Source organism: Macrosteles quadrilineatus, unplaced genomic scaffold (assembly GCF_028750875.1).
Source record: "Macrosteles quadrilineatus isolate MER2022 unplaced genomic scaffold, UCM_ALF_1.0 Scaffold_4__1_contigs__length_99947679, whole genome shotgun sequence".
NCBI lineage: Eukaryota > Metazoa > Arthropoda > Insecta > Hemiptera > Cicadellidae > Macrosteles > Macrosteles quadrilineatus.
The window spans coordinates 77,448,143-77,473,365 of NW_026542597.1; the positions used below are offsets into that span (position 1 = coordinate 77,448,143).

Below are 25,223 nucleotides of genomic sequence, written 5' to 3' on the forward strand. Positions count from 1 at the left end.
TGCTGCTGTTCTTTACACAGGTGGTGAAGAAAATTAAATGGAGTGCAATTGATAAATCTAAACAAATGGTAGCTCAAGGCGTAATTAGTTTGTATTCAATATGTAATAAAAATACTAATCAGTCAGAAATTTAAGTTTTCAATTCTAAAATGTTGGAGACAGAATTGTATAGCTTGGTAACTTAGGTGTAATGGCAGAGAATTTGCTTTGAGAAGTTGGTTATGCTGGTCAAAAAAGAAGATTATCTTTTCCCTAAATTCTAAAATGGAAAATGATGCCTCCCCCTTTGGCATACCCTACACTAGGAAACCCTGTCCTTAAATAAAATTCCTCCATGAAGTTCATCCATTCCTACTAGTCTACACTCTGTGAATTTTTCTACAACGCATTTATATATTGCTAGGGAGTCTTTAACGATGTTTATCGTTTCACTGTTTCACCTAAAAATGATGTGATTGCAGATGCAGAAAGTTATTTGAATCCCTCAAAGAAGACTTCAAAAGTCGATCGCCATATGTTGCCTACTTAGTAAAATGTCGCCAATCGCTTTTGTCTACTCTGGCCCATTTGGACAGGTTTGTGGTTGAATTAATCATTAAATATTGCTTGAATTTCTTTTTTTATAGTGTTTAATTACAAATTTGTTAAATGGAGGTACAACTATAAAAAAATAAATTAGCCATGATTTTATGGTGTTAAAATATGTTGTGATTATTTTCTACTATTCTCTCTGTACTGTGGACTATATTTTCTACATCCAATAGTCAGAGAAATTTTCAGTCCTGAGATTGTATTGAGTTTTTTTAACATTTCTGACAAAATGAAAATATTTTTTAATATATTGGAAAATTACATTCCATTGAAATTTTTTACTTACTGTAAGTAGGCCTATAGTTCTATAAATTAAAAAATTCTTAAACATATTAATTAAGATATAGAATGCATGTTACTTGGTTGATCTTTTGTTACTGTAGTCATTAAGTTTAGAAAAAACTAAAGAACGTGATTATCTTTTTAGTCTTAACACTAGAAATAAAAGTAATTGAAGCAAAGTTCACAAATAACCTATCATAACAGTTTGCGTCTTATTTTCAACGACGCTTTACAACAGATCTCTGTTGCAGATTAACAGAACGGCTGAAGAACGACAAGACAGTTAGCAGTGCCTTCTTGATCGCGGTTTGTGTAAGGATTTTCCTGGAAAAGAGAGAAGCCATGTTGGATCAGTTCACCGCAGAGTTTCAACAGCTGACTTTGGCAGACGAGAAGAATGACTTGTTGGACAGCTTTCTACAAACGCTGACAGCGGAAATGGACAGAGACTCTCTGTGGCAAGGTAGGGCTATGAGTAGAATTGGCTTTCACTAGGGTTGGGAAAACAATTGATAAATATTCTCAGTTTTTTATTGATTACAGTAAAACCTCACTAACTCAACAATTTGTGGGCCAATTCCACAAGTAACCCACTGCATGACACTGCTTAACCTCTAAGAAAGCACAAAAGTGTTATTTATTTGTCATGTGACATATCATGGTATTACATCATGGTTTGATGTTGAGGGATTGTTGAATTTGGGGGTCCTGTTGAGTTATCTAGAACATTCAAATTTTTTATTCATTTTAATAAATGAATACACAACAGGAACAGACTAATTTGAACACATCAATTTATTACACTTACATTAGTATTTTTACATTTTGAGTAAACAATCTTTAAAGAATCTTATAAACACTCTTAGCCGTCTATTAAAGTCAGCTAGACACTTGGCCTGTCAGCTGTTAACTGTCGAGTTACTGGGTGTCCAGTCAGAGAGGTTTTTCTGTATCTATTAACCACAGTTGATCAGCCACTCGGTTGACTTGCCTCTGGATAAACAAGGTTCTGCTTTATGTTCGTTTACTAGCAGACAACAACTGTGATTTAGCTGCCCTCCATTTCTGGACCCCCAAATGTCCATTGTGTGGATGTCGAACTCTGTTAGATGTATTGGAGCGCTTTAACAAATGCATTTTCTTTTTGTGTAATTTTTGGTGCAGACTAAAAATTACAGTCTAAATCTTTCTCACATGAAAGCACAAGGACAATCTGCCGACTTGTACAGAATTGAAATGTGCAATCTTTACTTATTTAAACAAAAGTCTACAAGTGTGTTGGATTAAGCTAAGAGTCGAATCGTTTGAGGTCAGAATAGCGAGTTTATACTGTTAATTATTATTTCCTTCAGTCCCCAAGTTCCCGAATTCAAATCGCACCAATGACCAATGTATAACAATTGCAACCCTTTAGGTCTAGTCTGAAGTAATGTGTAAAGCGGCTTATGGCTAGAAATTACATCCTAGGCTGTGAAGGTGGGACAAAAACTAGTCCTTAGTTTGTGACACTGTGGTTTATGTGTTCCAGCGGCCAGTGAGAGTCAGCTGAACCAAGGCAGGTTGGCCGTAGAGAGGGCAGTCATCAGCAGGGTGTACGTTTACGCTATGTATCCCAACGGTGACGGCGACGTCTCCAGAGACCAGTGAGTAACGTTCATAGAATAACACACTCACTACCAGGCATAAAGCCATTACAGAGGAGTGTGACGGCTGGTAGGCAACATGTTACACACCTACCTTATACAGTATAATACTTTGTCCGTAAATAACTATGTAACGTAAACAACCAAGTTCTTATTTAGTAAAGTTCAATATAATCACCATAAGTTGCTCTTAAGAGATCCACCTGATAATGGAAACTATACTTACTTTCCATGTCCGGAAATCAGAATTGAAACTATGAAGAATTACCACGGTCTATCAATCAATCAATCAATCAACTTCTTTATTTCATAAAATGCACAGATTGGTACATGAAATTGTGTCAACATAGATAGCTAAAACTAGGGATTTTACAGTTGTCAAAACAGAATATATATAATAATTAATGACCTTCAAATTAATTTTCCTTTCTTTAAATAATAATAAGTCCACATCAAATGCAATTACATAATACAAATGCAATAATTAATACATCAAATGCAAATTAAAGTAACAGAAAACAAACATAGAACAAATCAATGGAGATACTTAAAAATGTTTTAGTTTTTTAGTGCTTTTCACTGATTTTCAATTTTCACTTCAATGATTTTACTATGTTCAGATTTAAAACCAATAATGGTGTTGAAATCAGCTGACTTTAAGCATTGTAAGCATTGATTAGTAAGCATTGTTTTGATGTTAACATTAAGCCGCGTTTCACGAGGCCAGTAGAGCTGGCAGGTCAGTTGCCTCTAATCTATTTCCTGCCAACTGGCATCGTGTAAACGCAGATTTAGTGGCTAAATTTTTGTTATGACCAAGAATGATTGAGACTGATGATTAAGATTACATCGACAGATTGCATAGTGGTAACCGAAGGTTTGCGCATTGTGTGAAATATGACCAACATAGTTCAGACAATTTTGTTTGTGTTATTAACGTTTTAATTCTTTTCATCACACAAAACTATACCACTAATAAAGAGTGGTCGTATTATTTCTTGATTACCTCAAGCCTGGACACACTTTTCATACATACGTGCAAAATGCACTGTCGAACATGTAACAAGATGTAAATATTGAAATGGCCTGGATCTAAGGATCTTTATTATTAGAGTTAGGTCTATCTGAATAGGTAAGAGTATACTCTGACACAAGAAAGTAAAAACACCCCATACACAATTTCACTGTCATTGACATCTTTTTTAAGTTTGGAAAAGAGATGGGAGATGTCTTGACATTTTTAGGTAAGCAAATACTAACGATATTAAGTGAGACGTCCACATCCATTAAATTCTGTGACAATGCCAGGTATTAACTCCTCCCTACCACGCTGATGACTAAAATGCTAACCACTCAGCTAACAATACATACAAATCTTGTCCACATCCTCATTTACCCAACTTCTATATCTTCCTTTCACTGTACTTTCTTCTATCATCAATTTTCTCAAAGGAATTCTCCCTTCTCACATGATTTAATTATTAAGAACCAGACTGCGAAAAAACTTATAATGGTTTTATGAGATAGTAACGACATTTGAAGTAACAATCTTGTACTTTTCAGGGTCCTCCATGATCATATGAATAAACTGTCTAAAGTGATAACTCCAAACCACAAGGACCTCCGAATTCCAAAGGTAATTACTTTTATTACTCTTAATTTATGTAGTAAATAGCATGATTAATTCCCTAACTAAAAATTTTATGGTTAATTCAACTCTGAATCACTGGATTACAAAAATAGTTTACATTGCCGTACCTGATCTGTTGTTGGACCTGTTTTTGGAAGAAGAACAACAAGTTTATACAGTCCATCCTTAGACGTTACAGGAACATCTAAAGAATGTGTTGTTTGTCAAAATGTCAAGGTAGATCTGTCATAACCATTAAAATGTATATTAAAAACACAAATCACTTAAATGGCATCCTGCAGCGTTGACGTCAGTATCTTCATACTCGTTTCAGCCAGTTTTTGTATTCAAAGGTTTCTACGGATTTCCCGTAATTGGTTAGAAGACACTATTTCTTTGATGTTTCAGTGATATAGGTGGACTTAAAACAATATTTTTCATATCTCATTGCTTTCATGACATATCTTCCAACTAACATTGTTTGGCAAACAAAGAATTGCTTGTTACAATAACTACATTGTTTCAACAGATATTCCACTATGAGTGTCCGTGGCCATCCGCGCAGGCCGAGATAGCCATAATATCTGCATACAAGACGCCGCGTGACAAGCTGCAGTGTGTTTTCCGCTGCGCTACCACCGTCATGAACCTATTGTCGCTCGCGTGTGACCGAGGCGCACCTGCAGCCGATGACCTGGTGCCAGTCATGGTTTATGTTCTTATCAAGGTAAGTGTTGGTAAACGATCCATTCTACTTGTAACAGATGGAACTAATCGAGGCTTAAAGAACAATTATTGTGATGAGGCAGGCAACTTGTACCTTTTCCTTTTCTAATTAAAGCCTTTCAATTAAAGGTTAAACACAGTTGACTATGACTAGACAATCCCATATTGAAGTTGTAGCTAGTTATGTGGAAAAAATAAGTGTATTTAACCCATTGGTGCCGACTTACGAGCGTTACTCGTACGGCTGCTGCAGGCCCGACGGCCGACTTACGAGTGCCGCCCGTGTCACCGCTAGGCAGCGCCATTAGTTATTTAGTTATTATTATTTTTTGCCCTTTTTGTTTCTTCTTACTATTATAATGCTTATAAATATCTTGCTTCTTGATTTGCGTATTTACTCATTTATTTTAGCGAATAACAAACAATTTTGTGTTGCCATGGAAACCACATATCACCAATAATCAGCTGCGGTAAGGCAAACAAACAATAAAAAAAAATGTTATTATTTATAAAAGTACACAACTTTTGATTTTTCTACGTAGGGAATCGATTGAACTTTATAATAGTAGTGTTATTTGGTGTCTGGATTAATCTTGGAATTTGTATATCAAGTTTACTTTCAAAATATTGTTTTTAAAATTTTTATTTTTATAATCTTTATATTTATATATATTTTTTAGTTTAGAACTTTGATTATCCAATTACCACTTTTCTGTAGACAATTTTACTGTGAACAAAATGTTGAAAGAATTATTAATTAATTACCTAAGGTTTTCTTCCTATAGCAGTTAGAGTAAAAGTTTATAAAATTCGGTAAAATTAATTGCCACCAGAGGGTACTGCAGGTAGCGCATTAATTCCTTCCCCAATGGGTTAAATTGAGTTTCCTACAGGGTACGTGCTTATCTGGACTATTTATTCTGTAGACTACTCCAACTATTTTTGTTTGTTTTATAACTTATTACTTACAAAAATTTATTTAATCTATACACACCCTTTCCTGTTGATTATCCTATAAAAATAAACTCGGACTACGTTTTGTTTTGTTCAGTTGTCATTGGGATAAACAAAGTAATCCGCTGTTTTGCCAACTATGTCAAGAGAACAAAGAGCCACTTTGTATGACAACTATATGGAAAGACGATTTTGCTCAATTTAAAGGTGTAGACGAAATACCAGTATTTTTGACATAAAGAGACTGATATTGTAGTAGGTTTCGTGTTTGTTTGGCAGGCCAATCCACCGTCCCTTTTGTCCACTGTACAGTACGTGACGAGCTTCTACGCCAACAGACTACAGGGTGAGGAGCATTACTGGTGGGTGCAGTTTTGTTCTGCCATCGAGTTCATCAAGACCATGGACTACACCAGCGACTGAGGTATCAGGCAAAGACTATCGGAGCTAACGTTCCCACGTTCCCTGTAGTCAGATGCCAAATGTTTCTGACTAACATGATTTTATGATGAAACAATCTAAAAATTGCATTTAACTGTTAAAATGGCGAAAAAGGAAGCCGAATCCCGAATCAGACACAGCAGCACCCGAGTCTTTTTTTACCCAAGCTCAAGATTTACAATCGTAATACTTGTTTTAGTACTAAATCAAACAGGTTTTAGTTATTTTATTTTTATATTATTTTATATAATAATAAATTCTTAATAAAACATCCTTATATATAATACGTGAAGGCAATTTCTACGAAACACTACTCCTCCACTAATAATGCACATCTTTTTACAAACAATGTGTCAAAATTAGGTATTTTTTTGTGTAGATGCCCCCTTTCACCAATTCCTGTAATAAAAAGATCTCGGGCTTTGCCCCACAGTCCATCAAAATCCCAATGTATTTCTTATAAAGAAAAGATTTTGTTTACTAAAGACGAATAATTTGTATTAATTACAGCTGTTCATAGGTTTGTACAAACAATATAGTTTTTCCCAAACACATGATACACACAAGAGCGTTTGTTTCCAGAGTGAGGTCGTTTTCAGTTTCGATAACTGGAGTCTGATTTATTACATTATCATGTTTGAGTCTGCTCTTTAAGTCCTCAGAAATTATGACTGTTATTCGTTTTGAAAACCCGCCTGTAATATTTTGCAATTGCTCGAATTCGAGCAACTGGTGCACTAGTTATCTCTATTTCTTGTATGGCAGAAATCAACTTGTCATTTTTTAATGGTATAAAGTCAATAATTAATTATTGTTTAAATTTTACAGATTTGCAAGGAGTTAGCACACCAACGGATTGCTACTTATAAGTCGTGCCTGAACTCTAGTTGTTATGTGTTACGTTTATTTTATGTACATTGTTGTTGAAATATTTGATTAAAATATATTTAGTGTAAATCAGTTATTTATATTGTAGTAAAGTATTTTATTGTTTGTTTATAAACTTATTTTTAACCTCTATCTTTTCCACTAAGCCAAATAGGTATTAGATTTATAATTTGCTGATGTATATACAAATATTTTACAATTCAACTTTTTTTTCAATTTGAAGATTTGTTGAATTTGTTTTGTTGATTAGGGATTATTGGGTTGTTAATGATTTACATAGAGATGAATTTATGGAACACCCAGTTATATAATAAAAGATATTTTACTACAACCAGAATGTTATCCATTTACTATACTAAACCTGTTGTTTCCTAATAACTGTATGTGATATTTAAATAAAAATGTGTGGTATCAACTTAAAGATGTACTTCCAATAACTAATGTTTAATGTATTAATAATTTTACTTTATAACAAATTTTACTATTTAAATCAAAATAACCGTTTTTAAGCAAAAAGTTTATTGTTACCATCTAATAAAAGGCAAAAAAATACATTTTGCTATTTGCGTTAAAATTATTTATGATAAAAATGAAACGAGAGTGTATAAAGGTAATAAATGCCCCCAAAAATGGTTATTATTTAATAAGCAAGTTTCATAAAATTTTTAATTTACAAATCATGACTTACTTAATTGACATGTATTGCATGTTTTTAAATTTCTCCAAATGACCGGTTAAACTTTTTGTAAATATCAAACCAAATAATTTTAAAATAAAACGGAATTCTTTTAAATCTGTTAAAAACATTCAAAAATACTTGTCTTTATCCAAAGATATAATAATTAATAATATGTTATCTTGAACAAAATTTGAGAAATATAATTTATAATTTGTTTTTATAGTAAGTGTGTATTCTCCGAACCAAACTTGCAACACAACCTGATTTTGTAATCATTTCTTATCAACACATTATCATCAGTTTAAAGGGCAAGCTCAACTACAGTTTTATTAACTATTGTACAAACTGTGTTTTTTTATACTCAAATAAAATGTCTTGTACTTGTTACTTATCATTTCCAATGATTTTTTCTAAAAAAAATGTTAAGTATAAATGTATGTTTAATTTAATGGTATAATTAAATTGTTTTTATTTCATGTAATCCACAAATATTTGATTGATTGGAGCAACTTATTTATAACTGCATTTAACAATACAAAAATAATTGCCTTAATAGTTTGTAGATAAAGTAATAAATTTGCTAGGAGTATTTTACTACCATTAGTTTTTAATACTTAAAAGGTCCAGGTAAACAATTAATTGTACATTTTGTGACACCCAATATTACAATTTTGCTCATTTGACTTAATAGGTTAAAATCAATCTATTTTGTTAAATTTATTGTAGAATGTGCTACATGTAAAGCCTGTATTTTATTTTATTGTTGTGCTTAAAATTAAAATACAATTTTAAGTTAATATGGAAATTGCTTTACCATTCATTTGCTAAAATTGTCCAAAAATATACTTGATTGGGAAAGGTCAACTGTATCATATTATTATTACCAATTGAGATAAAGAGGTGCCTAGGTGTGTATCTTAATCCAAATAATAGTGTAGAATTATGTGAGATGTGAAGCTTTGATGACTAAGACCAACTGTTTCATAAGCCAGGATTATTTATTAAAAGCTCAATGATCAATGACAGATAGGTCCAGTTTTGAACTTTTGGCAGGATTGAACCAGCAACCTTGATTACTAAGCAAGGACCATACTCAGCTACCAAGCTATCATATAGCTGTAACAAAGTTTAATCTTATACCTAAATACTTAGTTTGGTGAGCAGTTAGACTTATAACATCCATATTGGTTGCAGTAATCGTATGTGATGGGAGATTTTTATTAAAATATACTACTATAGTGAGTCAGTGGGGAGCGAGCTGGCGTAGTGGTTAGAGCGCGGGACTTCAGTCTCTGAGGTCCCGGGTTCGATCCCCGCCAAGTCACCAATGGATTTTATCTAAGTGATAATGCCGCAACCCCTAGGTCTAGCCTGAAGTAATGTGAAAAACAATCCCAGGCTCGTGCCTAGCGTCCTTAGGACAAAAAAAAAAAAAAAAAAAAAAATAGTGATCAGTGGCTCGGTAGCGTCACAGACTTCGGGCCCAAGGCAGCGATGTTGTGTGTTCGGATCCTGGTCACTGCCGAAAACATTTTATCAGTAGGGATCACCTTTGTACTGTACCGGCTCACTCCTTGCTTTGCTGTATACGATCCACGCACGGGAATTTAGTCTATGTGAATGAGCAAATACAAGGTTAAAAGAGGCGGCCAACCTGTTTAAAAGAAAAAATACCCCCGTCGCAGCAAACCTGACAACTAAGCGAATTTACATTTGTCTGAATTGATTTTCAATGAAATATATTTCAATAACATTATAGGTCGAGTACCTAGGTTTGCTGCTACAAGGAAACTAATAAAGTGTGTTTTTTAGTAAAATATTAATAGCTTAGTACAAAATAAATAAGTTTGCCAAGTTTGATCAAAATATATCCATAAACAACCAAACTACAACATTTTACAATATTCTCCATAAGAATAACATGGGAATTTTAAATTTACAATTTTTTTAATTTTCTCCGTTACTAATAACCGTACAAAAATACTTTTATATACTAAACTATTTATTTTTTTAAGCTCTTTAAAAAGGTCTAAAGAGAAATTGGGAAACTGTGTTTTGAGGGTAAGAAGTGAGAAAACCCTATTTTTACCCCATAAAACCCCCCGTAAAGCCCTGTTCCCATGGTCCGATCGTGCTGGTTCACGAACTCATTCAAGTTTATCCCGCTTTACACTTTTAAACCAAATTTCATCAAAATCGGACAAAAATTATTCAAGTTATCGCGTTCACGGACACATATATATATAAATCTTATATAAATAAATAAAATTGGTTATATACAGTACTATACTGTGATCATGGCATTAATGTCCGAAACATGTAAGTAATATAAAATAAAATGTTTTTAGGGTACTGTGGTATTTTGATTTGCTTAATAACATTTAAAGTAGCCCTCATTGATGTATACAATAACAAAATATAAATCTATATATATATATACATATATATAAATTTGAACGAATGGTGTTTTTGGCCTCTGGGGACATCAAAATGAAAAAGTAAATTGCTCCCGGGCTTAGGTCTTACCATGCCACCTACGGTACATAATAGCTACTTCCCTATAAGGAAATTCGCTAATACTTCTCTATAGGGAAATTTGCTAAAAAACTACAGAACAGTTAATAAGTTATTTCAGTGACGTGTGCCGGCCGGCCAACTATATGTTAAATGTCTACCGTGTTTGTGTTAAATGTATTTAAGAATATTTTACGACATTCAATGAATGAAATATTTTAACGTTCCGTTTTGAAAATGACTACTTAGTAGTCGAAACTAGTCAATAGAAGTTCGACTGAGGAATTGTGGACGTCAAGGTACGTAACTTGTTACAATTGATTACCAATTCTGGAAGGCTTCAACATGAATAAAATGAAAAGGTTGTAAAAATCCACTAACTTCACCTTTAAGCTTAACATTTTTCTTATCATATTCATTGAAATTCCCATCTTTTACAGCTTCCTAGTGATTTCATTATTTAAAAAAATTAGATAAGTAACCTATAAAACCAGCTAAAAACAGATCAAGATCCAATGTTACCTTATTTTTATTTTTATTATGTTACACTTGACATAATGAATGCGTGAAGTGTGCAACTGCCATATCAATGAGGTAGAGGTCAATGCTCTACCTACAATGGCGATGGCTCTACTCATGTTAGCAAATTATAAAAGCTCATGGACAATTAATCTCAATTACATCACTACATCCCATCGTTACGTTATGAATTGTGGGAATGCTCGTGAATCTGCTTCAATTCCACAACACATTTTAAATTCATCATGAAAAATCTTGAATACACCAGCGTCATTATAGCACATGGTAGACATAGACATAGGCAGTAAGCATCGATATCTAATAATAGAGATCGATGGCAGTAAGCTGATTAGTCACCCATCTGTTTTCACGTTGGTTTTCACAATCGGGACAATTAAGATTAGTTGAACAGTTGAAGACACTTATCTGTTACTGTTAGTGAGGTCATTAGATCTGCCTTTTGTTTTGTGCAGACCACCATCAAATCAAAACTGATGTATAACGTTGTGTGGGGAATGAAGATCTTCTATATCTTTTTCCATAGCTATGATGACCAATTATAAAACATCATGTAGCTTTGGCATTTCTCCTTATACATTAAAGAGATCTTAGTGTAGTGTTGAGGTTATGTGCTCGCCATGCATACTGATACGTTAAAAGCCTATTTATTTGACAAAAATGTATTTAGATGAAATAACTTATAAATAAAACACTTCTTAAAATACCACGTTTTAATCGCACTTTCTACTATAGATTCTCTAGACAATTTGTGATTGTAAATAACATGTCGTAGCTGTGAAAAATACTTGTAAGATTTAAAACGAAAAACGTGGGGCGCGTGCAAGCTAATTAACGATTATATCTTCACCTATTGAATGATTCGTTTATTTTTTATCTCAATTGGGGAATACAGATGCAAATCATACAGACTGGATGTACTGTGAAAATGTTTGTTTCCTATCGACAACTACCCCCTCTTTTTTTACTGTATTATCTATATTGCCCCACGTTTTTTTATTTTCGACTATCTATATGGGGAGAGTAAATTATTAAATAATTTTTAGTGCGATTAAAAACGTGATATTTTAAAAAGATTTTATTCATAAACTATATTTAACTTTTTAGTCTTTGATTAATGTGTAAATACAGTATGTTTAATTTATTGAGCATTATGTATCAGATTAAGACAGATGGGCATGAGGGAATTTTTAATGGCATGAATCCATTTCTTTAAACAAGTTTTTGGCACTTTACAAAAATATAATTATTGGCATGGGTGCAAATCAATTTCAATAACCAAATTTACGTTGCTGGCGCTTGGTTCCTATGCATAACACCGTCCATATGTTGATACATAAACAAAACCTATTTATCTGTAATCAGATGTTTATCTTCACTTAGAAATGTTTGTTTATATTTACATTTTAGGTATTGTGAGTATAAAATTGACTCTAGTGGCATGTAGGGACACGTCAAAAAGCTCAAATGTTAAACAAATTGTTGTTAAACAAACTAAGAATAAAATGATCTTTCATGCAATCACGCAGCAGCTCTGGAAATTGTAAGTTAATCATCTTTAGATTGCTTTATTGAAAGCATAATTTATCTAAATAATTATTCATTAGTTTAAAATCGTTTGCAAAATTTGTACCAAACAGACAAGAGCGTGCTAATAAAAACGTGTTAAAAGCGACAGACTCGGACGATGTGTTTAAATACGGTAGCACACATTTAAAAGCCTTTCGCATAATAAACTGATCAAACTCATCTTGATTGAACCAAGGCCCCTCGTCCAATATACGATTTCGGTCGCACGACACTGTTTGTCCGATATTTTTATCGTATGTGTGTGGTCCTCGTCCACTTTTCGACACTTTATCGGATGAATGACCACTGACCAGTTGCTCGGTAGCCGTGGACGAGTGAGTGTGTATTGCGCAATACCTTCTGTGTCAAATAGTAAAACAATGAATTCGTTACGTGTTGTTGCAATGTGGCGCAGAATTAAGCCGCGTAGGATTAAGGACGTATATTCGTCTAAAGTTTTATCCGACAGAACTGGTTTTGTTTCCTGAGTGAAAATTTAAAAACGTACGTTTTCAGGAAAAGCACTTTGTAAATTTTTTTCCCCTTTTTTCAAAACTCTTATTATTTTTTTTATTTCATTAACATTTGAAGTTTCATAAAATGTCCATGGTAACGCAATATCTTTGGTAGTTTTTTTTAAAAAAGAGCATTTTTAGTGGAAAAACACAAAATCCTGTCACGACCATAACAGACGTTTAAATGAATATTAAAAATAGTTAATACTATTTTTATAACTATGTTTTGCTATAAACTAATTTACTTTTATGACCATTATACAATAAAAAGGTCACTGAGCTTTTGGTATATTTGGTCTTTCTAGAAAAAAATAAAAAACTCAAAAAATTGAAAAAAAGCCAATAAAATCTTTTTAAGTTTGTATAACTACGAAAAAACTTACCTGAGACCTGAAAAATCGTTATGTTTGTATAGAGGTTTGCTTCTTTTGTGTATAAAACATTGAAATATGACGATATTTTAATTTTTGAAATTTTTATGATAGAAATCATAAACGTGATGGTCAGGGACAAGCGGTACGGTCGTGAATTTTCTGAAATAATCTAAATCTTTCTAAACAATCCTTTAATTATACTGTTAGTTATAATAAAAATATGTGTTTCAATTGAACTAAACTGTTCAATTTACAATTATTTTAAAGTTATTGTCACGACCAAACACACTATAATCCATAAGGCTGGATTGGTCGTGAAAAAAACCGCGATGGTCGTGAATCTTTGGTCGTGAAATTACGTGTTATTTGGCTCTGTTCTGATGGTAGCCCTGCACCTCATGTTCGAGGATACAAAGTGGACTTCTAGGTTAATCTAGCAATTGAAATATCTTATACACAAAAATTAACACCATGTCTACTTCATCGAATGACTACGTACGGTCATGGACACACCAAAATTACAAAAAACACAATATTTCCTTTATTAATCTTGTAATTCCTCCTTTCAACTCGAAACGACCGGCACTACAATCCTGACGTACACCCTGAACTAGTCTCTAAAACCAACTGACTCCGTCGACGCCAGGCTTGCCACTGTCGTGCTCCAAAGTTGAAAATTTTTCCCAAATGGTCGTGACGCCAAATCGAGGGACAGACTTATTTTGTCATGGTAGTCAGTTTGCAATGACAATAAAATTATAATATGCTCCTTTTTTGTAAGTTCAATAACCATTGATGACATAAAAATATGGCTTTATATATTTCGGCATGAATAATTAGTCTAAAAACAGTGTGAAAGTTGGAAAATGTACCCTAGGGACACGTCATGGTCGTGAATTTCGAGACTTTGAAAATACGAAAAAAATACCTAGAACCTATTTAAAACCAAATAAATGTGTGTAACATGTTGCCCCCGTCCCAAAAAATATTAAAACACATAATAATAAACTACAAATCCAGTATCTACGAAGTAAAAGGCCAGGGACATGAAAACGTACGTTTTTAAATTTTCACTCTCCTCTAATTGGGTCAAAACATCCTTGTCAATTGTCACTTCTGTAGCTGTATTTGATCCACATGCCAATTCATTTGATGCCATTATTACTCTCAATAATTGTCACTAATCACTCCGAAAAACAAACGCAGTATGCGAAGTGCACAGCGAGAACTAGGACTACTGGGAAGAATCCACGACTTGTGTGGCCAAAAACACAATCCGTTCAAATTCATACATATATTTATAGATATTTTAAACAAATTTGGAAAATGCATTTATTTCATCCTTAACTATCATTCTAAAAAACAATTTTTAACCCTCCTTTTTGAGGCAAGGCTAAGTACTCGTTAAACTAATGCTATTTCAATAATAGTAAATAAATGTGATATTTTAAGGATACATTTTAATGTAAATCCAATCAGGCAAATGGAAATTCACTTAGTCTGCAGGTTTGCTGTGACGGGGGTATTAGGTTTTTTGTGTGTTAGGAATGTAAGCACACTATAGTTATTGAGGTTAGTCATAGTTGGTAATACATTGAAAATATCGATCATCGTTTTTGGTTCAATAATTTTTGTAAATACGATGAGAAGTCGTTAATTAATCAAAATTTCAGCTAAATTTCGCAAAATCTTAACATAGAATACACGTCGGTCATCTAGGAGCCACCAAATAGTCGAGCAAAGGCTTGATTCAGTTTATGGTGATCAGGAATGGCATCAGATATTGACGGTAGCTTCATGCCCAACATGCATCAAACACAGGGAAAATCGAAATGAACCGCTCATTCCTTCCAAGAGTAATTATACTTTTCCCTTCCCTATTTTTTAGACGTCGAGTTAAGGAGTTTATTTTCAAATCAGAAATAGAGGTTATGACCTCTGATAACAAAGTGCAGATAACTAAGGTTGTCGGTTGACCTGACGACCTGACCCTTGTAGCGCTTGCTCCTGCATCAACACAATCATGCTGAATCAAAATCAAAATTTTAAAATAAATTTCTAACTAATTATGTTCTGAAAACATGCATTTGCACCTCTAAAGGCATTCATGATTTAATTAAATTCACTACTGTATTTACATTCGTGGGCAATGATGCTTATTCAATTAGTAACATGGGCCATATTGAGCAAACAGACAGCTCAGGATTTCGGGAATTACTTTTTTTACGTTTATTCCTACGAAATTAGGAGAAACATCATAGACTGTTCGCGGTACGGGTTGTTTGTCCTATAGGGAACATTGATTCAATGTTAACAGGCATTACCGAAATAACTGCTTGCTAAAAATGTTTCACATTAACATGCAACATATATTTACGAAATAGAGTGAAAATGGAATAAAAACTTTTGATAATGCAAGAAATTTACAATTAATGACTTGTATGTCAAAGTCAAAACATACTGTATCTGTATATAAGTTCTTATAGATACTAATGTATCCCACCCTGATCCCACCCGGAGATTACAGGAACTGTTTTGAAGAATAAAGTTTTATAATTGGAATTACAAAATCTCACTCAAAATTTCGATTTATTTTATTATCAAAATCTATTTCTATGAGAAAGTTTTTCAAGGTCTATTTAGCGTAGGGGCGAGTTCATTGGCCCCACGGGTGGAATGCAGGAACACAAGAGCTGACACCCTCTGGTTGTCTAGCATATTCTGTAGAGATTTCTAGGGTCGAGGTCATCAGCACAGAGTGTGGAATGAAGGCAGGAACCACGGATCCACGCCCACCCGGCCTGGCTAACGATTTCTTTTGTCTAAACATGTGTTTGGAAGGTTCCAATTAGTTTGACCCACCCTCACAACCTAGGACGCCAGGTTCTAGCCCGAAACTGGTTATTTTTCTTCAGGCTAGTCCTAGTGGGACGTGGCTCTATTACGAAGAAATTTATTGTAATTTCTTTGTTAATGAATTTAAACTGTTATCCATATATAAATCCCAAAGTACCCATGAACTTTTGAGAAAACTACAAGTCACACCCCCATAAACCATAATATATTCAAAATGTTCGTCATGACGAGAAACCTTGTACATAACTATCCATTATTTCGTAAATTGCCCTTTAAGGTCGTAATTCCTTTCTAAAGGGAACTTTCCATATACGTAATGTTAAAAATACCTCAGTTGTTCTGAATTATATTGGGTTTTTTCAAAGCCCCACTTTTTCTAGTGGGGCCTTGGTTTTTTTTAACAAATACTTGATTCCCGTTCGTAGGACAGGCCAACAGCTAGTTCTTTGCTAACTATTATTGTAACCTACTCAAATAAAATGTTATTATTGTTATTCATTGTAAAGCTTATATTGATTTGTTTTGTTGTTACTGTTAGGGGTTTTCACTCGTTTTGTTGCTCGCCGCTGTCTTTTTGCCATCTTGTTGCTGTTTCTCATTTTTAGCGAATTTCCCATATAGGGAATAAGCTATTACCGGAGTACTCATGGTAAGACCTGGACCCGGGACCGATTTACTTATTCGTTTTGAGGTCCCTAGAGACCAAAAACACCATCCGTTCAAATTCATATATAGGCCTATGTGTATGTGAAATAATGAAATAATGAAATAATGAAATAATGATTTATTCCACCATAATAACATAAAATACAAATGAAATAAAAACTCGGAATTACGTTGCCACAGCATCCAGTTAATGTGACAACGTTCAATAAAAATTAAAAAAATATAAAGTACATTCTATAAATTTTCAGTCCAGTCCACACATGAAAAACACCTTGCCGCTCTCTGTGGCGTCTTGATGACAGTTGTTAAATTAAACAAAATAACAATATTATAACAACAATAGATATTCACAATAAAAATATATTAAAAAAGGAATGAAAAATGAATCCTATAAACAGTATAAAATAATGTAAATCAACAATTTAAAACAATATATGCAGATTCAATAATTACAATACTAAACGTTAAATTTGCAAAGATTTAGATAAAAATTTCTTTATGTTACAACACTATTTAAAAAATCTATATTTGGCTTCTCAAATAACCACTTTTTTATTTGAATGGAAAATAACTTAAAATTTGCACTGCTTTTGATATCTTGAGGTAATTGGTTGAAATATTTTGGCCCACTGTACTGATAAGATTGTCTAAATACTGATTTGTTTACTTTGGGTAATCTAAATAATCTTTGACTGTTGCTTCTTGTGTTATATGAAAGATTGTTTGTTCCACTATTTCCACTTCGAATATAAAAAAGTCTTAATACTTTAAAAACGAACAGGTGTTGAATTGGAAGTATGTTTAAAAGGGCAAATAATGGAAAGGAGCTATCTCTCTTACGACTATTTGTAATAAGCCTAATAAAATGATTCTGTGTGATTCTTAGTTTATCAATAAGAAATTTATATGTACCTCCCCAGCAGTGTATAGCGTATTGTAGTCTTGAATGGATGAGAGAAAAATATAGTGTTCTCAATAAAAATGGATTACAAAAATTCCTTAAAATACCCCCGCCGCAGCAAACCTGCAGACTTAGCGAATTTCCATTTGCCTGATTGGATTTAAACTAAAATGTCTCCTTAAAAATATCACATTTATTCCCTATTTAAACAGAATTAGTTTAATGAGTACCTACTTAGGTTTGCTGCAACAGGGAGGGTAAAAAAGTTTTTTTTTATGTAAAATATTAATAGGTACTGCGGTTTAGTAAGAAATTCATGTATTTTCCAAATTTGATCAAAATATGTTCATAAACAAGCAAACTACAACAGTTGACTTATTCTCCATAAGACTAACATGGGAATTTTAAAATTACAATTTTTTTGAATTTTCTCCGTAACAATTAGGCGCATAATAACGCTTCAATATACTAAATTATTTGTTTTTTTAAGCTCTACAAAATGGTTTAAAAAGAAATTGTGAAATTTTGTGTTTTTAGGGTCAAAAATGGGAAAAACCTATTTTTACCCCATAAAACCCCCCATAAACCCCCGTTCCCATAGTCTGATCATGCTGGTTCGCGAACTCATTCAAGTTTATCCCGCCTTACACCTTCAAACCAAATTTTACCAAAATCGGACAAAAATTACTCAAGTTATCGTGCGGATGGACACATATATATATATATATATATATATATATATATATATATATATATATATATCTCTATATATAGATATATAAAAAATTTGAACGAATGGTGTTTTTGGCCTCTGGGGACATCAAAATGAAAAAGTAAATCGGTCCCGGGCTTAGGTCTTACCATGAGACCTACGGTAATAGCTACTTCCCTATAGGGAAATTCGCTAAAATAGAAAGTTTTTATGGCAGACCTGGTCTTTGTGTGTAAGGCAATAACATGTTTTTCCCATTTTAAATTTTCATCTAAGATTACCCCAAGATACCGAAAGTTATTAGTTTTCTCTATAGCTTTACAACTGCATATATTATTCACATTACAATCACAAGTGTGATATTTTAAGTCAAGTTGAAAATCAAAAGTATTTATTAAACTAAAGTTAATATACTTTGTCTTATCCACATTTACTTGCATTTTATTTGCAGTACACCAAGAATTTAACAATTTCAGATCATAATCTATATCATCATACAGTACATTGGGGTTTTTGTTGGCGTAAAACAATGCAACATCATCAGCAAAAGCACTAATCTGTCCACGGAAGGGAAGTTTAAGGAGGTCATTAATAAAAATTAGGAATAGGGTTGCTGAGATTACTGAACCTTGTGGTACACCTGCTTTGACACTTTGGTGTGAGCTCATTTCATTTAAGATTTTTGTTTGCTGTGTTCTGCCTGTTAAAAAGCTATTAAACCACTCAAGTGCAACTCCTCTTACACCCACTGCATTTAGTTTTGAAAGCAAAATATCATGGTTAACAAGGTCAAATGCTTTTTTGAAATCAATAAATAAACCGGTGGTTTTTAAGTCATTATTTAAACTATTGTAAAGGTTGTTTGATACTGTAATCAATGCTTCTTCAGTAGATTTGTCCTTCCTGAAGCCAAATTGAAAATTACTAAAAAAATTTAGGTTATCTAAATAATTGGTAAGTCGAATTTTCATGATTTTCTCGATGATTTTGGAAAAAACTGAGAGCAAACTAATTGGTCTTAGATTATCAATTTTTGTAGAGGAACTTTTCTTGTAAATCGGAACAATTACACTAGATTTTAATTTTTCAGGAAATATACCGCTTGAGAAGCTTAAGTTAATTATATGAACAAGGACAGGTGCTATAAATTCACAGATTCTCTTGACTAAATCAACGGTAAAATGATCAAAGCCAGTAGACTTTTTGTTTTTTAAGCTATTAACAATACTTAAAACCTCATTGTAAGTGGTTGGAGTAATGTAAAAGGAATGTGGTTGGAAGTGCAATGGTTGGGGCGGGGGAGGGAGTGGACACCCATGACCTTGACCAAGGTCATGCACTGAGATTAGGTAACTATTTATCTCTTCAGCCACATGTTTTGGGTCGCTTATAACAGTGCCGTTATCTAACTCAATCTTTGTGACACTCTTACAATCCTTCCAGCCTATTGTATTATTGATTACCTTCCAGTATTGAGCTGAATCACCATTACAGTTATTAATTTTATTTGTTAGGTAATCATTTTTTGTTGTATCTATATCTGTTCGTAATTTTTCACAGAAACGGTTGAAATAATTATTGAAAGTTAAGTCATAAGGTCTTTTTTTATGTATAGCATACAATTTTTTACGCTTATCTAATCTTTTAATCAAGTTTGAATTTATCCAGGGACTGAAAGATTTTGACTTATGTAGTCTGTTTTGTTTACGGCTTAGCATAGAATTACTTACAATAGACGCTAGTTTTTCATGAAATATGTTGTAACTATAATTTACATAATTTGTAATGAAACATTCTTCCCAGTTTTCACTTTCTAATTTTCTTTTCACTAAATCATAGTTCACAGTGTTTTGAAAATAGAATGAACTATCATGCTCTTTTGATATAATGCTCTTATTTGAATGGTACATCTTTAAACCTAATAAACAGTGATCAGTTAATCCTATATCAAATATTACACTTTTGAATATATTTAAATTGGCATGTCTGATAAAAATATGATCAACAAGCGTTTTAGAAGTGTTGGTAATTCTAGTTGGATTATGTACAACAGATATAAAACCATGATTATTTAACAAGCTAAGGTAGTTCTGCACATTATTTTGACTAGAATTTAACAAATTAATATTCACATCTCCTATAAAAATAGTATTATTTTTCAAATCAATTAATTTATCAGATAATTCATTTATAAAAGTAATTTCAGAGTACATTAACAATCTATAAATACTAAAAACATTAAAAAATGTGTTTTTTATTTTTACTTTCAGAACCATAACATCAGCTGTAATCATTTCAATATTAATTTGTGATACATTGGCCTCTTCATTTACATAACAAATTACACCTCCAGCTCTGTAAGTGTCATTGCAACGAGCAAAACTATTAAATCCAGGTATTTTATATAGATTAACCTCATCATCTTTGATCCAAATTTCGCTAAGAATTCATAAAAGATTTCAAGCTGTTAGTTTTGTGCTTTTATTAATTATGTCGACCTGTGGCGTCTGTAGGAAGTGTTGTGAAGATGTTGGAAACTCTGTTAAGTGCACCGGTTGTGGTAGTGTTTTCCATGCTGACTGCATCAAGAAGCAAGATGGTGAAACAATTAAACCACGTGCGTGCAAAGATTGGAAGTGTAGAGACTGCAAACAATCTGCGGTAAGTACAGGCAGTGGCTCTTCAACGACTACAACTTCAATAACAAAAGAGTTTTTCTTAAAAGTCATGGAAAATTTCAAAAATGAGATCACCAATGAACTTAAAGGTGTGAAAAAGGAGACTCTTGAGTTAACCACGTCAGTGCAGCACCTGTCAGATACTGTCGACGGTGTAGTTGGTCAGATGAATGATTTTAAAAAGGAAATTATGTCTATTCGGAAGGAAAATGAAGATCTACGTGCCAAAAACAATACATTAACCTCACAACTTGGAAAATTAAATGATAGGATACGAGATTTGGAACAGTACAGCAGAACAAACAATGTGGAAATTAGTGGGATTCCAAAAACTGCTAATGAAAACGTAAAATCTGTAGTGAAGGACATTGGGTCAGCATTGGGTCTAGAGGTGGAGACAACCAGCATCGCAGCAGCCCACAGAATCCCTTCGTACAATAAAACCCGAGTGCCATCCCTGGTGGTACAGTTTACGGAGAGGACAATGAAGGAAGCATTTATCAACAAGTTTAAGGAGGCTAGGGCAAGGAATGAACACCTCACGGCTGATAAAGTGAACAACACCTTTCCCCGAGACAGAGTATTCGTGAATGATCACCTATCTCCAGAAAACAAGATCTTCCTATCCAAGTTGAAGCAGAAGTGCGCTGAAGTCGGTTACTCCTTCGTATGGTGTCGAGGTGGGAAATTCTTTGTGCGGAAATCTGAAGGTGAGAAGGCGATCAAAGTGAGTACCTACGAGGAGATAGGAAAGATAAAATAACTGTTCTTCAGCTGTACCTGATTTCTGGTTTTATTAAGATTTTGAATGATTTAAATTTTATTAACTTGATTTGAAAACTAAAACATGGTAGATACAAATTTAAATAATTACGAAACAAACCTATCTGTCTTTTATGACACTGAAATTAACATTACTTTTAATTTTATAGTAAGTATGTGTGTCCGTTAGCACGATAACTCGAGCAAAAATGATCCGATTTTAATGAAATTTTGTACAAACGTGTAAACCTACGTTTATTCGATCGAGTTCGCGAACCAGTATAATCGGGCCATGTAAACGGGGGGTTATGGGGGTTTTATGGGGTAAAAATGGGGTTTTCCCTTTTTTGACCCTAAAATCAAAACATTTGGAATGTCGTTTTAAACCGTTTTGTAGAGCTTAAAAAAAAGAAATAATTTAGTATATTGAAGCGCTGTTGTATGCCTAACGGTCACGGAGAATATTCAAAAATAGTGTAATTTCAAATTTCCATGTTATTCTTAAGTAGAAAATAAAAACTGTTGTAGTTTACTTGTTTATGGATATATATTGATAAAATTTGGCAAATTTATTTATTTCATCCTGGGTCAAAAACACTTTTTACCATCCCCGTAGCATCAAACCTAGGCACTTGTTAATTATAATGTTATTTAAATTGGGAATAAATATCTTTATTTATGGAAATATTTTAGTAAAAATGTAATCATACAAGTTGAAATTCACTTAGTCTGCAGGTTTGCTGCGGCGGGGGTATTTTGTTTATCGCTTATTCTTTGTTTTTCACTCAACATTATTGAATAACTAGCTCTAAGCAAGTCTTGTATGTTATTGCACAAACTTTTACCAAGTATCAAAATGGAGCTGTCCGTATGAATGTAAAATAAAAAATAAATAAATAAATCACATAGATCAAATCCATTTATGATTGGCGGAATTTGAACCCGGGACCTCGGGCTCCGAAGCCCCGTGTTCTTTCACTAGACCAGCTCGATCCCTACTAGGTTCCCATTACAAGTATAGCAGTACTTAATCCTTTTGACTATACCATGACTGTAGCTGTCGTATTTGTTGAAATTAGCTAATTTTTTTCTTTATTATTTCCATTGCTTCTCTGATTTTCTCGAGAGGGAAAAGGGCTATTTGGCGAGTACTTTAACTCAACCAACAGAATCCTACCAATCTTCTATGGTATTTCATGAGTCATTTCTCCACTGATATCATGGCAATTGCTATCCCGTTCGGTTGTTGTTACTTTATTCAACTTCAAAAGGTCTTGATTTTATGTTTTACTAGCAGAGTACCCGTCCTTCGTACGGGGTTGGCATATAAGTTTAAAATGCTTATTGCAGTTATACTCAAGCTTTGCGTTTGCAATGGGGGAGGAGAAAGTTTGATAAAATTTGCTTCTTTAAATTAACGGTATACTATGGTATTACACATCTACCATAGCCATAATGTTCTACCACTTCACCTTAGCAAGAAAGAAAAATAAATTTATTAAACATTCGAAAAAAATCACAAATTATACATGACATTAAAAACATAAACATAACTGTAAACAATCCTACTTTGACAGTTCTCATTGCGTATCACAGTTTTTTTGTTGCTTAGTTCAAATTAGCTGTTTACATAAATGCAAACAAAATATAGTGCTGTACCCTGTTGGTAAATCGTATAACTTTTTAATGCTCTTGTATTTCATAGAACCAACTTTTTCGTTGAAACAGCTGACTAAATTCTTAAATCCCCTTTGAATATGAATACTCATAAGGTTAACATGAGGAACTACAGAGCCACTGGGGCGGAGCCCAAAGAGATTTTTGAGATAAGAATATGCCTACATGTTAATCGGGAATGTCAGCTATCATCATGCCAAATTTCAGCCCAATCCGTCCAGTGGTTTATGCTCGATTAAACTACAAACAAACAAACACAAACTTTCACATTTATAATTAGTAAGATTTCTGTTATAGGCTATACTTTTTTTATTTTCAAGTTTTTATAGGGAAATCACTATCAAAAATCAAAATACAACTCCTGATGGTACCAGGTTAGTAGAAATTACTTATAACTATAACTAAAAAAAAAACTTAAAAATAACTATAAAAATAACTTATATAACAATTATTTTTTTAATCGGACCACAGGGTGTGGTGAAGCTATCATAACTGTGTACTCATATACACAAATACACACATAAACATAATTTCGAAACCACATTTTTTCAGGGGGACACACAACTCAAACTCGAAAATGTTGACGAAAACAATACTTTTACCTCCCCCCCCCCCACCGCCAATAATCTTTGAGAAGTATAATTGATAATTGTTGGGTTTTGAAGCTACATGAACTGGAATTTTGGGAATGTTTACTGATAAATAAAAAAATGTAACAATTTAAAATTAGCATACCTAGGTAATTCTTGGAGAACAAGTATACACTGTTGTAGTTTGCTGGTGGTTCCTAGGTACATTATGATCAAATTTGGTAAATTAACTTTCATTCTAAATTTAAACTTGTCACAAAAAACAAATATTATTACATTATTTGCAACAGAAAATTTTGGGTTTCACTATCAAAAAGAAATTAATTTAATACATGCGAGTATTTCAATTTCAGTGAAAATCGACCAGGAAACAAAGAAAAATCGCTTAATCTGCAGGTGTGCTGCAGCACATGTATTGTGGTTTGATTTTATTCTCATTAAAACAAAACACATCCATTAAAAAGACGATTCATTGCTAGGTAGGGTCTCAACTTATTGGAAATACCGAATTGATGGTTTATCTTCTAGGCATTCATACATTTTCAGCGATATTATCGCTAAAAAAATGTTTTTTACCCATTCATTTAATCATTTTCATTGCACTCCCTCCATTCTCCAACTCCGAGACGAATTAAGCCGGGTCTCCCCTCCACCTTCCATTCTTCACACATCACCACACATCACTGCACACGCACACTAGAATATGCGAGTGCGTCTGCCTGCCTGTGATATAGTGCCAGTGCCTGCAGTGCACGGATACTCTCTCCTTCCCTCCCACCCTAAGCCTAGTCACAAGCGAGCCTTTCAAGACCGGAAAATGCCGCGCTTCTGCGCATGCGCTAGTAACTGGTGGCGTAGCAGCAGCTATTTCAGAAAGTCACGGTCACTAACCATAACCACTAACTAGCGTCGTTGTCGTAATATTTATCTTGACCACTGAGCTATAATTCTAACTCTTGACTGCACTGCAACTGCAACTAGTTCCTCATAATTATTATTCATATCGTTTGTTATTCTTTATGTTATGATCGAGTTATG

General features: G+C 33.3%; 2 protein-coding genes across 2 annotated transcripts in view; both read left to right on the forward strand.

Moving 5' to 3' along the window:
* The window catches only part of LOC128992703 (receptor-mediated endocytosis protein 6 homolog), a 41,014-nt gene extending 33,528 nt beyond the window's left edge, over positions 1–7,486 (forward strand). Inside the window, exons 25-31 of the mRNA XM_054416421.1 lie at positions 462–575; positions 1,125–1,336; positions 2,402–2,516; positions 4,080–4,152; positions 4,676–4,873; positions 6,106–6,250; positions 7,096–7,486. Of these exons, the coding sequence (XP_054272396.1) occupies positions 462–575; positions 1,125–1,336; positions 2,402–2,516; positions 4,080–4,152; positions 4,676–4,873; positions 6,106–6,249 (856 nt within the window). The 3' untranslated portion in view covers position 6,250; positions 7,096–7,486. The remainder of the gene's footprint in view (positions 1–461; positions 576–1,124; positions 1,337–2,401; positions 2,517–4,079; positions 4,153–4,675; positions 4,874–6,105; positions 6,251–7,095) is intronic.
* A 13,482-nt stretch (positions 7,487–20,968) lies between these two features.
* LOC128993073 (uncharacterized) lies at positions 20,969–21,919 on the forward strand. The gene has a single exon (XM_054416830.1). The coding sequence runs from the start codon at positions 20,969–20,971 to the stop codon at positions 21,917–21,919; it is 951 nt and encodes a 316-aa protein (XP_054272805.1).
* The last annotated feature ends 3,304 nt before the right edge of the window (positions 21,920–25,223 follow it).